We start from the raw sequence: 16,784 nt of genomic DNA, 5'->3' as shown, positions 1-16,784 counted from the left end.
AGCAAGATATATTGTAATGTATTCCCATGCATGCTGCTCAGAGTAATCACAGTCCTCTGCTCTCTCCCTCTCCCCTTGAGCCGTGAGCAGCAGGCAGTTAGCTGACAGCCACTAAGCTTTATGCAAATGATACACAGTGACATCACCAATATGCATTATTAACGTATGATGTCATCAGGCAACTTATAGCCACTTTTGGAGCTAGTGCTAGCTACTTTAATTGGATAAGAGTTGGCAACACTAGTTTCCCCATACTTCATTTTCTACATATCTTTCAAAGGAATTGGGTATTTTGTGTTCACGTCACGTTTTTCTTTTAATGCCCAGAGGGTTTTTAGGTAATTTTTAACAGGCACATTTGCAGTAATCTACTTTGACTGACAGGACCCTCCCTCTCCCAGTAGAGCGCACGCGTGACTCACATCATTGACATTAACGTTGACTCAGATTGCCCAGCGACCGAGTCTGCAGGTTTCTGTGTCTGATGTTTGAAACGCAACATCATAATTGAAGAAACTCTTATTCACTGATGGTGTTGGCTCACTGAACATCTGTGGTGGTATGCACATTCAAACACCGGATCCAGTGCCGTTCCAAGGTTTTATTGTTGTCAAGGCAGGGAAAGGTTTACATTGGTTGCAGGTGAATAATGGATGGATGGATGCATGGAAGAATGGATGATTTTGTCTAAACAAATAAGCACATGAAGGAAATGTCACAGATCTAAACAGCCTTGAACAATCAATCATTACTAATTAGGTTGGATTCAGCTTGACTTACATCAGTAATGCATCCACAGTCTGCACTGCATCCACAATCTGTACTACAATTTTCTCTTAAAGTTAAGCAGGATGTCACCCTGAAATCTAGCATAAGTCAAACAAGATACATTCAACTTTAAAGGTCCCATGGCATGAAAATTTCACTTTACGAGGTTTTTTAACATTAATATGAGTTCCCCCAGCCTGTCTGGGGTCCCCCAGTGGCTAGAAATGGTGATAGGTGTAAACCGAGCCCTGGGTATCCTGCAATGCCTTTGAGAAAAGGAAAGCTCAGATGAGCCGTTTTGGAATCTGCTTGTTATGAGGTCATAACAAGCAAGGTTACCTCCCCTTTCTCTGCTTTGCCCACCCAGAGAATTTGGCCAACCCATCAGAGAGAGACATCATGGCTTTCAAATGAGAAAAGTGGCAGTTGGTCAAGGCCACAACCCCACCCTCCACCTTGCCCCTCCCACTCTCCTCCTCAATAGACACAGAAATGGCACACACATTGTGGGACTGGAAATGGCACATCCTGAAGGAAAGAGACTTCATTGTGGGACTGGCTCTAAAAGAGACTTCAGATACAGTTAGGGGACCACTAAGGTCTGAACTTCAGATACAGTATTAGGGGACCAAAGGTCTATATAAAAGAGACTTCAGATACAGTATTAGGGGACCACTAAGGTCTATATAAAAGAGACTTCAGATACAGTATTAGGGGACCACTAAGGCCTATATAAAAGAGACTTCAGATACAGTATTAGGGGACCACTAAGGTCTATATAAAAGAGACTTCAGATACAGTATTAGGGGACCACTAAGGTCTATATAAAAGAGACTTCAGATACAGTATTAGGGGACCACTAAGGTCTATATAAAAGAGACTTCAGATACAGTGTTAGGGGACCACTAAGGTCTATATAAAAGCATCCAAAGAGAACCATGTCATGGGACCTTTAAGACATAACATTCAATGTGACCAAATAGTAAGGGTTATACAATGAAAAGGTCCATCAAACTCACATCACTCCTCTCTTTGTTCTGCCTGGTTTGTTTGGAGGGAAAAGAGGGCTGCAGGCTTGAAGGGCGGAGTTATAAGAGTTTGGAAAGGGGCATGGTTTTAGTAGTGATTAACAGTCCATGAATGAGACAGGTCAGGTGGAAACTTGATATTTAACAATAATAATAAATATATTAATTGTTGCTTGGGGCCATCAGATGGGCAGTTGAAATGAGTTGATCACTTAATTAGCCCCACCAATGTAATCTTCAGTCAGCACAGAAGCTGGGGTAGCATTTGCAGGGAGTAGTTAAAGTTTTTTGCGACGATCGAAGCAATATGCAGATTTAGGAGTTTCTTTAAATCCACTTACAACATGGTTGACACCATTTTTGTGGCCATTTTTCAGTTGCAATTTTCATTTAACTAGCTATGTAGGAAGGTGACATCCTCATTCTAATCTCGCCTGCAAAGCTGTGATTGGATTGGTTTTGGATTTCTTACCAGGTAAAAAAACCGTGAGTGGGCAAACCTCTAGTGATGAGAAGACCAGTTCTTTTAAATAACCTGGTTCGTGTCAATACAGGACTTTTGGTAACACTTTACTTGAAGGTATCTACATAAGAGTGACATGACACTGTCATGAACACATGACACTGTCATGACAGTCATGACACATGAACCCTAACCCTAACCATAACTTGTCATGACAAAAACCGAATGACACTTATGTCATAAACATTTATGACTTTTTTATAATGTCTATGACACGTTCATGACAGTGTCATGTCACTCTTATGTAGATACCTTCAAGTAAAGTGTAACTGGGCTTTTTAAGTGCATTGCTGTAAGCATTTTGTAGTTATATTTGTGTGAAATTCACAGTGTTGTTATCCGATTCTTCCGGACAACTTTCGGCCGGCTACTACTTCTGCATACTTTCAGCTACAAAAATCATTCAAATATAAAAATGTTCAGCTCTTTAACTTTTTTCTACCATTCATACTTTTTATAATATTAAGCTTTTTTCTTTCTACATTGAAAGTCAATGGAGCAATCAACAAATCCTCTTCAGGCTTCTTCCCCTTTGAAATGCTACTCCCCCTACATCAGGGGTGTCGGACTGGCGGTGGAAATGGGACCCAGGGCCCTCATGTGAGTTCGAGGGCCCAAAAAGATGCTAGAATGAATGTGGAAGTGGATGCGGGGAGGGGCCCATAGAGAATGCCTTTCCACAGGGCCCAGAATTTTGTGCTATGCCCCTGTCACACATACTGTCACCTACAGATGTCATTTAAACTTTAAACTATTCACAAAAACCTTCAGCTATTAGAAAATGATTCGGCTTTTACAGTTTTTGTGTTAACTTAAAGTTTAGTGCTTCTTTCAGGCTTTTTCTGCGTTTATAATGTGTGTGTTAGTTAAGTGAAACTTAGTGGAGTTAGCATGTTCTTCCAGATATTTTTTTACTCACTTTTTTAACATAATACTATGCATATTTTTGACATGCTATACTATGACTTTTTATGACATACTATACTTTGACTTTTTTCTACATACTATGCTATGACTGTAAATACATCGGACTGTTTTCAATGAATTTTATTTGGTACCACGGTGGGTCAGTGGTAGCCTCGTGAGACCGTCCTGATCTTGCGAGTTCCAGTTTTCCACTCGCAGATCAGTCTGGCATCTTGAGGCAGAGAAAATTTGGAGCAGTTAGCCAAACGACCGGGCCAATCAGCGTTGGTTTTGAGGTGGGTTAGGTGGTGATAGACCGATGGTTTATCCAATCAGCTAACCAGTATTATCAGCCAGCGGTAGCCCTAATTCTGTTAGCCGCTCGCTAATGCTTTTTTTCTCTTGGATCCTTCTTTTGGAATATGGTCCGGGAACCTGAAATGGTTTCTTTTATTCCTAAATTCTCCTCTTACCGACATGTTGCTTGCATGCTGAGCTTACGAGCTATGCTTTGCCTGCAGCAGCAGGGGCGGGCTTGCGGTTGTATTTTCATACGCTTCGTGGATCTGATTGGTTGATTTGGCCCGTCTATCACCAACATAGGTGATAGACAGATGGTTCATCCAATCAAATAACCAGTATTCCACCCCTTCCCAAAAGTTCTCCAACGGAAAGTTCCCAGATGGATATGCCGAGCAAATGCAAAGCAATCCATCTGGCGGAGTCAGGTTAGGTCAGTGGTAAGAAGTGCAGCAAATGCTGCATACTCTGACCCTTGGTTCAATCCCCAGGCCGGGCTTAGGAGGTTGCATATTCCTCCAGGCTTTCTATGACATACTATACTAAGGCTTTTTTCAAACTACTATACTATGACTTTTTCCGACATACTATACTATGAATTTTTTCAACATACTATGCTATGACTTTTTAATGGCTTTTTTTGACATACTATGCTATGATTGTTTTCAACTTATTTTGTTTGGTAGCACCGTGGCTCACTGGTAACTACTGCAGCAAATAACCATTACAGACTCTGACCCTTGGTTTTATCACCAGTCCGGGCTGAAAAGTATGCATGTTCTTCTAGACTTTCTTCAACATACTATACTATGACTTTTTCCAACATACAGTACTATACTATGACTTTTTAGTGGCTTTTTTCGACATACTATACTATGACTGTTTTCAACGTATTTCAATTGGTAGCAGGTGGCTCAGTGAGAAGTACTGCAGCAAATAGACACTGTATATTCTGACCCTTGGTTCAATCCCCAGTCTGGGCTGTTTTGTTTGAATGTTATTCCAGGCTTTCTATGACATACACTACTATGACTTTTTTCGACATACTACACTATGACTTTTTTTTTAACCACTTTTTACATCTTATGAGTTTAGAGTTCCTAATGACAGAAAATACATCTGATTGAGAAAAGAGTTATGACACTTTCTTTGACATGCTATACTATGACTTTTTTCACATACTATACTATGACTTTTTAATCACTTTTTTCGACATGCTATACTATGACTTTTTCACTTTTTTCGACATACTGTACTATAAATTCTTTCGACATACTAACCTTTGACTTTTTTCAATATAGTATACTATGACTTTTTTGACATACTGTTACGCCCAGCTTGTTTAAGAGCATAACAAAGAAGGGAGGTCCAACCAACGCGTTAAATAAACAAGTACATTTATTAAAGACAGCTAAACTAAAGTAAACTACTGTCTGTGATGTCAGTAACCATTAGTGTATTGTGGGTGTTGAAAGATATGGAAGACATTTTACATAAACAAGGGTTCAACTAAACACAATGAAACCAAACAAAAACCCAAGTTGGGATGCCTGTTTGGCACCCGCCTGGAGGCAGAAGTGTCAAAAGTATTCATATTCATTACTCAAGTATAAGTATAGATACTAGGGTTTGAAAAGACTTTTGTAGACGTTGAAGTATCAACTCAAGCTTTTTACATAAGTAAAAGTGTAAAAGTACTGGTTTCAAAACTACTTAAAGTATAAAAGTAAAAGTAATGTAAGGCAGAGATCTTCAACCAGGGGTCCTCAAAGTCATTGCAGGGGGGCCTCCAAATTATTGTAAATTTTTGAGTCTTTTTATTATTTTTGAGTCTTTTAAAATTAAAATGCCTTAACATAATTCCAACATATTATTAGCAAATATTAATTCCCACTGATGATAGGCTTACTGGCCTATAGGTAAGGGAGTCCCTAAGATATCAGCCCACAGATACAGTTAATCCTAGATTTACTGTGCCACATACAGTATGTAACATTAAAATATTATAAAATCATGCCAACAATTGATTGATTGTTGACTATGTTGTACAAATACAATTCTTTTAATTGTGATTTTGATTGACTATGTTTAAAATAGTGATTTAAAAAAAGTCAAAAGTATAGCATTTTGAAAAAAGTAATACAAAAAGTCATAATATGGTATGTCAAAAGAATTTATAAAAAAGTCATTGTATAGTATGTCAAAAAAAGTAATAAAAAGTCATAGTATAGCATGTCGAAAAAAGTAATAAAAAGTCATAGTATAGTATGTAGAAAGAAGTCACTGTATAGTATGTCGAAAAAAGTGATAAAAAAGTATGTTAAAAGAATTTATAAAAAAGTCACAGTATACTGAAATACTAAAATATGACTTCATCACTTTTTTCAACATATTATACTATGACTTTATCACTTTTTTTTCGACGTACTACACTGTGACTTTTTATTCACTTAATTGACATACATACTATGCTTTTTTTACCCAAATACTACACTATGACTTCATCACTTTTTTTCAACATACTATACTATGAGTTTTTTAAACAATTTCTATACTATGCTATATGCTAAACTATGACAATACTACCACAATAACACAATATTACAATTGATTTATATTAATTATATACAATACATTGTGTGTTGGTGTATTTATAATAACAACAATAATACATTCATTATTAAAAAAAAAAAATATATATATATATATATATGTGTGTGTGTGTGTGTGTGTCCTGAGTGTGTTTACACCTTAGAGTTGTCTACTAGTGATCCAATCACTCAGGATTTTAACACCAGGTTAAACAGGGCTTCTCTTTCCCCATATCTATATGTTTATATGTCTTTCTCTGTCCATATGTCTGTCGGCTGTAAAGAAATAGTGTGGCAGATATGCAAAACAGTTAAACCCCTATCCTTTCTTAATCTTTATTTTGCATCCTTTATCCCTTTCCCACTTTTTTAGCTATTTGTACTGCTACAGCTGCTTTCGATGCTTAATCAAGTCTTATTTACTGATCCACACTTAATTCAAGCCTAAGCCTTTTCCACATCTTTCATTCATTAGGAGTTTTATACAACTTGTAAATTGTTTTCCTACTTTATGAAAATATTGTACACAGCTGATTGAGATACTCTTTCAGTTACTTCTTTATCCAAATTAAAGCTGGCAATTCAGTTTAGCATCAGCTTTTACAAAAACTTTCATACAATATTGATATTTATTCGGCTTCTTTGAGACTTTCTCATTAATTAGAACCATTTCCACTTTTCCACATTGTCTACAATTTAACCTTCTTACACATTCTAACCAGCAATTCAGTGTAGCGACAAAAAAAACTTAAAATATTCCACTTTTGTTTGATACATTATTGGTACTATTCAACATTTCTAATTAAACCATTCTCACTATTTCACCTTCTTATGCAATTATGCCAGCAATTCAGTTTAGCTTTAGCAATGTAGCTTTTCAGCATTCACAAGCATTTAATGCAGCAAATGCATTTTCTAGTTCATGATGCCATTGCAGACATGTTCACTTCAGCCTCTTGATCTGTCATCACACTTGAACTGTGTTGTTGTCAAGGAAGATCGTTGCCACGGAGCGATCTGTCAGCAGAAACACTTCTCCAGATGGTACGGTGCGCACATCTGTTAAAGGATCCAGATGTTTTTGGATGCACCTGGCAAGCCCCTTTTCTCTCCCAACCTGTTGTCCATGGCCCTACACCACGGCCAAGGCAGGGCATCCCCTCCTTTGTCCAGATGTGGTGGAAATCTGTAGTGTAGGCCTTGCTACAGAGTTAGGAGGAATAGAGGTGTTGTTCTTTTAGTCTCTAGACAGTTTACAGGACATGAAGTAGAATGCTTCCAAGAATGTTTTTCTTATGGTAACACATGAGCAGTATAGCCTTAATTAATGCATGTCAGGTAATCATGATCCTGACAATATTCAAACCTTCATGAACTGTAGTAAGCCGGTTCTACCAATACTTGAAATATGATGCCAACAAATAAATTAAAAGGAAAAATAAAGGATATAATCATTGTCTGCACACTACATGTACTTTAAATCAAACAGGAGAATACATATTAACAATATACAGAAGAATACAATGGTCCATAACTCAAATAATTGAATGGACCTTCAGTCTACTGTAATGGATAACCACATCACAATAGACCCAACAGCTCAGTGGTTCACTTCTATAAGACAAGAACACTTGACCAACTGTGACCTTTAGTTTTCTCATCTTTTCATCCAGCTAAGACAAGTTTTCTGTTCTGGCCCTTGTTCTTTGACGACAGCCTCTAGTGTTAAGTTCAACTCATCTCTATCCAGACATTGCACATCGGAAAGGCCTCTAGAAGTGATAGCTCTCTTGAATAGCTGCTTTCATCTGTCAGTTGTCTGGACCTGCGGACATTGACCTTCTCTAGAGACCTGTTAGACCTTCCTAAAATAAACCTGAGACCCATGTCTCTTGTATACTGCTTACTCATAGAAATGTGTAAATTAGATAGCTAGGCCAGTAAGTGTGGTCCAGACTAAATTAGATAATACGAATTGCCATGATATTTTCTACAGACATTCCTGTTCCCCAGAGGATGAATACTGGTGAATTTGACGATCCCCTTTAAGCATCTCTATTCCAATTTTAAAAGTAAATTTTTTTTCTTTAATTACATTTTTTTATTCAATTTTTTTATTCAATTTTGTTATATGTTATATATGTAGAGTTGTTAAAAATTTATAATTTTGTATTCTAAGGGTGCAAAAATCTGATTAGTTTGTTAGTAGCCAAAAAACAGAATGGATTTTAATATTATTATCAAACATTTTTAGGCAGCCATATCACGCATCATTGAATGACCATTCATGAAGAGGAATACAGGTTCTATCCATTCAAATTCTATTAACTTAACATAACAGGAATCCTGTCCAATAACAGGGTCTCCAGCTGCCTTGGACTACTCCTTTACCCCCTAACATCCTTCTTCCCGTTCTCTCACTCTCACTTCCTCACCTGTCAGAGGTGGAATGTCGCTGGCGAATACAGTCCTCCAGGGTCTGACTCTGGACAGATGTAGCGATGCTCAGTGAAAACGTTTCCCAGCTCCTATTCACAATGTAGCTTGAAACAAGCAGACAGCAGCAATTACTGAAATGATGCACCTGGGCATGATAAACATCGCAGAATCAGAGCAGCTCATACAGGTTTACAGCTGTACCTTTAACTAAAGCAAAAAACAATGCTAATAGGCTCATCACATTAAACCTGTTTTCTTTTTTTCCCCAACTACCTTTCATGTTTACTATCGGAACAAGCAGAAATGCCTCAACCCTTACTGGGGATATATATATATATATATATATATATATATATATATATATATATATATATATATATATATATATAAATATCTACCGTCAAAAGTTTGGGGTCACTTTTCCATTCCAGACAGAATACCAGCTGAGGTTAGTTGCATTGTTTTTTTAATCAGGGCAGCAGTTTTCAGATTACATTATGTGCTTACATAATTGCAAAAGTGTTCTTGACATTGTCAGCAACCGTTCATCCAATGTTCCAAAGGCCCATTCTGTTTACTAATCTGATACCATTTTAAAAGGCTAACTGGGAAAACATTGGTGAACCCTTTGGCAATTATGTAAGCACATAATGTAATCTGAAAACTGCTGCCCTGGTTAAAAAAACAATGCAACTGATCTCAGATGGTATTCTGTCTGAAATGGAGTGGAATGGAAATTTGTGTGACCACAAACTTTTAACAGGTAGTGTGTATATATATATATATATATATATATACACACGCACACAGCTGTAATATTTAAATAAAAGTCACAGAGTTGTGTAAAATTTAAACTAGTGCTGAAAAGCTATAAAAACAAGTTTAACTGACATTTACCTCTGGGGGCAATGATATTGTCATACTCTTCAATTGTTTCAATTTTGAAGACACTTTTAAGACACACATTAGTAATAATGTGACACACATATGTTCCTACAGCACAGTTGTAGGAACATATACAAGGATGGAGATAGTTGCTAGTAAATCTGCAATAATTATTACAAATCATATTGAATTTGGTATTTAACCTTTACGGAGTGCTCTGTTGTTTACAAATCTTTTCAGACACTTCCCCCCCGTCACCAGCAAACAGAGTGGAAATTTGTGTGACCACAAACTTTTAACAGGTAGTGTGTATATATATATATATATATATATATATATATATATATATATATATATATATATATATATATATATATATACACACGCACACAGCTGTAATATTTAAATAAAAGTCACAGAGTTGTGTAAAATTTAAACTAGTGCTGAAAAGCTATAAAAACAAGTTTAACTGACATTTACCTCTGGGGGCAATGATATTGTCATACTCTTCAATTGTTTCAATTTTGAAGACACTTTTAAGACACACATTAGTAATAATGTGACACACATATGTTCCTACAGCACAGTTGTAGGAACATATACAAGGATGGAGATAGTTGCTAGTAAATCTGCAATAATTATTACAAATCATATTGAATTTGGTATTTAACCTTTACGGAGTGCTCTGTTGTTTACAAATCTTTTCAGACACTTCCCCCCCGTCACCAGCAAACAGAGTAAGGTAGAATCTAAAAACCTCCCCCCAGGGAAAAGAAGTTCTGTGGATCCACTCTACCCAGAGTCTGCTCTCTGCTTTGCTCTGCCGATCGTCATGGCAGCTTTCCAGCTCTCAGCAGGAAAGGAAGTGGCTCTCAGGGGCAGTGCTCAATTCGCCCTCTACTGGGCGGAAGTCAAGCCTCAATGAGGCCGTCAGTCGAATAGGTCATGCTGTCAGAGCGCACCAGAGTTCACATCCTCTCATTAGACAGCAATACTTTCAACATCCCTTCACTGAAAGAAGAAAAAAAAGGCAAAGTCAGGGAAATTGGGCTGAATTATGCTTGTGATAAAACAGGTTTATGGTGATGGGATTGTGCAGATGTAGTCAGGTAGACAGTGTGTGCGTTGTCATTACTTTTCTCCACACACACACACACACACACACACACACACACACACACACACACACACACACACACACACACACACACACACACACACACACACACACACACAGCCTGTGTAAGCTATCAGTTTACACCATTTGTTGAAGACATAAAGATTCTCAGCTGCTAAAGTGTGAATGGTGCTGCGATGTTCAGCTTGTTGTCATACTGAAACATCAGGTTTGGATATCATCTGAGTCAGCAGAATAACACTAAGTCATTTCTGAAGCCACTTGGCATGTCCAGTCTTATTCGCCTGATAAACTGCAGTAGTTTATCAGAATAACTGGAGTGTTTTATGTCTGCAAGTGATGATTTCATATTGTGTACAATTCCGAAATTGTATGCAAGAAGACGATGCACATTCCTCCACATATTCCAGGAATTTACATTAATCTGAATTGCAACTAATACAACAGTTAAAGCTCAGATTTACAGAAAATTAGCATACTTGCTTCTTGTAAAGTGCAGTTGGTCGGACATAATGTCTGAATGTAGCGTAGGAACAAAATACTCAAAGAAACGGAACTCAACAAACAAGCCAGAAACTTTATTTGTTAAAACAAATATATAGAGTTGCTGTATTACATCTTTCATCTTGCTAGATTGTGGTTTTTATACATTTCCCAACAGTGGTTTAGAAAGGCAACTCCTAATGGAAACAATGGCATATGTATACAATACAAATTAGCAAACATATCAAAATCAGTTTTTACAACTTTTGTAGCAACCAATTCTTTCTATTGGTGTGCCATAGTGCAAACGGTGTTGTTTGTAAGACAGAGTTTAAGCATGATCTCAACATTCATACATCTCGACAATCCATTTTCTCTGTCTTTAACACATTTTTCATTGTGCCTTCAGTTCAAGTCCTTCTGTCCAGTAATGTGAATTTACAATCAGAATAATTCAAGTGTATCGGGCAGGTCAGGCTGTTTTGTTGGATAGTGAAGATTATGACCGAGCAAGAACGCTCCTCAGTCGGGTATGTTGCTGCGCGCATGTATGGTAGAGTACATGAAGACGTGTCAAAACCTAAAGTGCTACTTCAACCTGGTGGAACATTTTTATGTCAAAAGGATCTTGACATGATCAACCACCATGCCACCACCTGCCTTTAGGGGTTTATTCCCGAACTCAAAGTTTGATCCAACAAAGGAAAGATAAATAACCTGCTTAATTTTCCAAATTAGTAATGTTGCAATGTTTGGCTGGGTCTTTATAAATGCCAGTAGTAATGTGGGAGTGACTAAGGGTTTGCCGTGCAGTCAGTTTTATTTTTTTATTGACTCCTACAAACCTGTGTGTACTAAAACATGTTCTACCAGTGTGAAATATCACTCCAAAGTGTCTCCAGCTGGGTTTTTCCAAGCCCTTTCAAAAAGTCCATGAGGATTCCTGGTTTCACTCTGAAAACATAACTCGAAAAATGATTATCACAAACACATAGCTTTGCAAAAAGTGTAATAGCTTGTATGTTGGCTACGAGTGGAGTGGAGTAGATGGCGTACGAGTATAATCTGTTGGCATGTGTGTGTATAAATGGACGGCACAGAACACAGAGACAGGAAAAAAAACAAGTTTTTGGTTAACTTTGATCATTTCTGTCTACATTCACTCCGAGGTCCAGCAGGTGTGTGAGTGTGCGTATGTATGTTTCTGCATCCATCTGACTTCAAGCCTCTATGGCTAAGATTTCACTGGAGGAAAGAAAAGTAAGAGCTATGCCGGTTGTGAAAAGCGCTGCCCTGTGGGAAGGTCGGGCTGTTTGTGGCTTCTACTCTGGTTCTACTGCACCGTGTTCTGCAGGAAAGCATTGGAACTGGTGGATTGGTTGTGTCAAAAAGTCTGAAGCTGGAGGCCGGACCGAGCCACGGCCCCTCCGTGCTCCCCTCCCTCTCGCCAGGGTCTCCGTCCCAACTCAAGAGCATCCACAACGGTCCACCACCATGGAAGGGATCTTGCCATAGATGATCTGCTCCTTTCGGTTAAAATAGAGCATGTTGATGGGCGACATCTTGGTGGGGGTGCAGCAGGGGCCTGCGGTCCCTCTGGGGTTAGCCTTGTTCACCAGGTGGGTGTGCGGATACTTCTGTAAGTGCATGTACTCACACTCCCCGGAGCAATAGTTGGCCTTGTAGCGCTTTGGGGCAATAATCCAGTCCCAGCCAAAGTCTTCAAAGTCCACTGTGAGCGGATAACGGCAGCAGCGGGACTCTGGAGAGTTCTCGTCACAGTCCAGGCCTGAGTCTCTCCTGGCACGCTTGGGGCCCTCTGAGATCTTAACCTCCATGAATGGTTGCTGCAACGACAGAGTGTGTGTGTCAACATTTTTGGATATAACTGGTTGCAAAAGGAGGCGGATGACAGCATTCATTTTACATCTTTTAATCTGGTGCCCTCGACCTTTGGCAGCTGGTTTTCAAACATGGCACGTTAATATTATGAAATTTTGAGTTTTAAAGAAATTAAATCATCTGATGGTTGGTTAACCACAGCCGTCTAGGTTTTCTAATTGCCTCAGAGCCCAGGTATGATAAGTTTGCCATTGATAGCAGCAGTGTGTGTGTGTGTGTGTGTGTGTGTGTGTGTGTGCAGGCAATTACTCTGATGTGCACAGTCACACAGAATACTTTAAGGAATGTGGGGCAGGTGAACTTTTATGTAATCAAGCAATAAGATTTGAGGTTATTGTGGACCGGGCATTTGTCCAAATGCAGGTGTGCGCCTGCATGGAGTCTGTGTTGATTAACAGCTTTCAAAAGTCTTAAATCTTGATTCCCTCTTCCAGCAGTGAAATGCATGAATGTTTAACCCCCTGCTGACTCTGCAAAGCCTCTCCTCTCTGCACCAAAACCTCAGGACGCCTTAAGTTAAAACCTCAGGACAGTACAATAGAGAACCCCAAAATGCTTTTTTTTTAACCAAATTAAAAACTGGCCTTTTAGAAGGAGGAAAAAAAAAGCTATGCGATTGAAACTTACAGACAGACATAAACTGGTGTAAATGAACATCCCTGACACGGCATTTAAACTAAAGTTTAGGAAACCCTACAATCTGTGCGCTTTTTGTCCAGGGGTCTGCCAAAATGCACCTACCCATAAACAAGAAGAAGAAAAAAGCATACAGGATTGTGCGTTTATTGTAATCTGTTGTAATAAGAATGATAATGATGAGGACAGGAGTCCAGCCATAATGACGCTGTCCACTCCTGTTCTGATGACGAGACCAACTGCTCACCCCAAGTATCACTTATAGTAAACACTTGATCATGAGGTTTGAATGTAAAATAAAGGTTCAGCTCACCAGTCCGTCCTCTCCAGGCTCTACAGACGTCACGGCCAAGTCATTTCCCCTGGAATCGAAGGCGTTGATCTCGATGCCCCAGTTGGTCTCCGGCTGCCGCAGCCACACGGCCAACACTTGCTTGACGTCTATACTTTGCCAAGAGCTGACCCCGGCATTCACGTCGATCTTCAGAGAGCGGATGCGTATGTGCCTGTTCCCGTCTGTGACCGGCATCAGGCGGGAGATTTGCAGGAACACAGTGGTCGCCTCGTCCGCCGGCCGCAGATACACCCAGAGCTGAGCCCGGACTATGCGACTGGCTTGGAACTTTTGAGTAAAAGAGAAAAAGCAGCACTTCGGTTCTCCATCCTCTTGGACGATGGACTCGGCTGCAGAGAGAGAACAGCTTTAAACACCGTGTGCAAAAACGTTTAGACAGAAATAAACTGGTGTACATAAACATTCCCTGACTCGACATGTGAACTAAAGTTTAAAAAACCCTACAATTTGTGCGCAATCACGCGCGCTGTATGCCAAAATGCACCTACACATAAGCAGTTTTAAACCTTGGTAATATTGGCGTACCACATTCCATGTATCAAACCCTGGTAAAGCTACGTGTTGTCAACATAAAGACTACTGAAAGCGTCTCCAGTGCGCTCTGGCCCGTGCGTAAAACCCTATCACGGAGACGTCTGAGCGGGTCCTTTTTGCATCGTGCAAAAAACAAAGCTAAAATAAAAACTTACGTTCAGTGGCCATCATCATGATTGTCTCCGTGATGGCATGCTCATCGTCCTCCTCCATGGCCAGCTCCTTGTTGTCATCTCCCAGCACGTCGTACTGGTCGAGGAGCTGCTGCAGCGGCGGCGCTTTGGGCAGCAGCTGCTTCACCACATCTCGGCTGATATTAGGAGCTTCTTTCATTCGCAGTTTGCTCAAAATCTGAGATTTGATCGCGTTTAATCGCATGGTTTTAATCTGCTGGCGGACCTCGCAGGTAGAGGAGCACTGCTCCGTGTCCTCGGGGCTGCTGGCGGAGGGCTGTTGGTGCGTCTCTTGGTCACTCCAAACTACTGGACCCAAAGCAATCAGCAAGCTGAGATACAGCACAGTCTGAGACAAAGGCATTGTCTCTAAGGTGTGCGGTTTCGTTTAAAAAAGAGCCCTCGGTGTGTGCTGGACCTAACGCGCGGCGGCACTGGCTTTGGATTAATGTCCCACACTGATAGGCATCATACTTTATTAGCGCACACCTTTTTATACTCCAACTTTAGCCTCTTTTGTGTCGTCAAAAACTATGATTGGCTGGACAGGCAACAATGAATTTTAACCGACTGACATGAAAAGATTTTTTCGTTGTCAAACCATAAAGGGATGGAGACTGTGAGCATGTGCTGAACGTGTCCACAGATGGAGAAATGCACTTTTCTTAAAGCGATTACGCAATGCGCTCAGGGGCGCAGACCGGACTGTCTCTAACGTTGTGATGAACCTGATGAAGTTATATCACCACCAATTAACAAAATATCTGCTGCATATTATGAAAGAATGCCAGATAGAAAGATCCGTGTGTAGTTTGTGCTATGGAATAGGCTTGTTTAAAAAAACAACAACAACAATACACTCAAAAATGTTTTTGGCAAAATTTTTGTTTTAAACTGCGAATTGTCTGATGGCAGGGACGCGGGTGCGACTGTCTGCCTGGTTGTTGAATACTGTTCATTTTTAAGAAAGTTACAATATTAGTCCTTCTTGAGGCGACATCTGTTTAGATCAGGTTTCCCTTTGAGAAGCTGAACATACAGTACATCGTTCTCCGTGCAGGGATTAAAAACAATAATCAGCAAAGATAAGAGACAACCCTGGACTTGTTTAAATCTTCGTTGGTGAAACATGGTTGTAGCACATGAGAAGATAGTGCCATCGTGTGGCAAGTTGGCATCGTTCACTTCAGAAATGCCATCATATTCATCATCTGCAGCACCCACATGGCGACCTGAATCATTCGGAGGGTATGAGGTCAAATGAAAAGAAAAATAGGTTGGAAAATGAAACGCCCTGAGGTGAAGACAATTTCCTATGGGGCGCCAAATGTAAAAGTTCAGAAACAATTTTATAGCTAAAATATTTTTATTATTAAGCTCACTTTCCTCACATGCAGATAATTTTTCTCACATTTGAGACAGAAATTAGTGTAAACAACATGTCATATACAATTGTCAACAATATACAGTTATATAACAGTTTATAAAAGTTAAATAAAAGTTAAATATTAAATCTAATAATTCAATCTAAATGTTAAATGTTAAATCTAAATGTTAAAGTGCCCATATTATGCTCATTTTCAGGTTCATAATTGTATTTAGAGGTTGTACCAGAATAGGTTTACATGGTTTAATTTTCAAAAAACACCATATTTTTGTTGTACTGCACATTGCTGCAGCTCCTCTTTTCACCCTGTGTGTTGAGCTCTCTGTTTTAGCTACAGAGAGACATCACATTTCTGTCCCATCTTTGTTGGGAGTCGCACATGCTCAGTAAGTACTGCTAGCTTGTTAGTTGCAGAGTATGAGGGCGTGCTACGCTAGCAGCTAGGTGAGCATTATAACGTGTGTTCCAAAGTGACCACGTTGGTCTCTGAAGTAAAGGCTGGACTACAATAGAGCTGTTTGGAGCAGTTGGTGAACAGTGTTTTCTGTTGGAGATGGTAAGTCCCTTTGGGGGGGACTTTGGGCTTTTTCACTTTGTAAAAAAAATATATAACACAATAAAGGAAAGGGGAAAAGCCAAAAAGCATAATATGAGCACTTTAAATCTAAATCTAAATGTTAAATCTAAATGTTTAGAAAATATGCAAAGCCTATTGTATTCTTTGTTTCCCTGCTGA

General features: G+C 39.3%; 1 protein-coding gene across 1 annotated transcript; it reads right to left on the bottom strand.

Annotated features, from left to right (window-relative positions):
• Positions 1-11,135: 11,135 nt before the first annotated feature.
• mstnb (myostatin b) lies at positions 11,136-15,109 on the bottom strand. Its single transcript, XM_028591409.1, has 3 exons — positions 14,644-15,109; positions 13,913-14,283; positions 11,136-12,908 (listed from the first exon to the last, which is right to left on the bottom strand). Exons 1-3 carry the CDS (start codon positions 15,023-15,025, stop codon positions 12,528-12,530), a joined length of 1,134 nt encoding a protein of 377 aa, XP_028447210.1. The 5' UTR covers positions 15,026-15,109; the 3' UTR covers positions 11,136-12,527.
• Between the last annotated feature and the right edge of the window lie 1,675 nt (positions 15,110-16,784).

The sequence above is a fragment of the Perca flavescens genome, chromosome 11, assembly GCF_004354835.1.
Source record: "Perca flavescens isolate YP-PL-M2 chromosome 11, PFLA_1.0, whole genome shotgun sequence".
Lineage (NCBI taxonomy): Eukaryota > Metazoa > Chordata > Actinopteri > Perciformes > Percidae > Perca > Perca flavescens.
The sequence above is the reverse complement of the archived record's forward strand: the minus strand, read 5'-3'. Positions and strand labels throughout refer to the sequence as shown.

Bases quoted from the DNA above. Each gene is read 5' to 3' on its own strand.
- mstnb (XM_028591409.1), bottom strand. From the start codon at position 15,025: ATGCCTTTGTCTCAGACTGTGCTGTATCTCAGCTTGCTGATTGCTTTG. The intron at 14,284-14,643 runs GTAAGTTTTTAT...CTCTCTCTGCAG, and splicing joins CATGATGATGGCCACTGAAC to CCGAGTCCATCGTCCAAGAG. The intron at 12,909-13,912 runs GTGAGCTGAACC...CTGTCGTTGCAG, and splicing joins AGCCTGGAGAGGACGGACTG to CAACCATTCATGGAGGTTAA.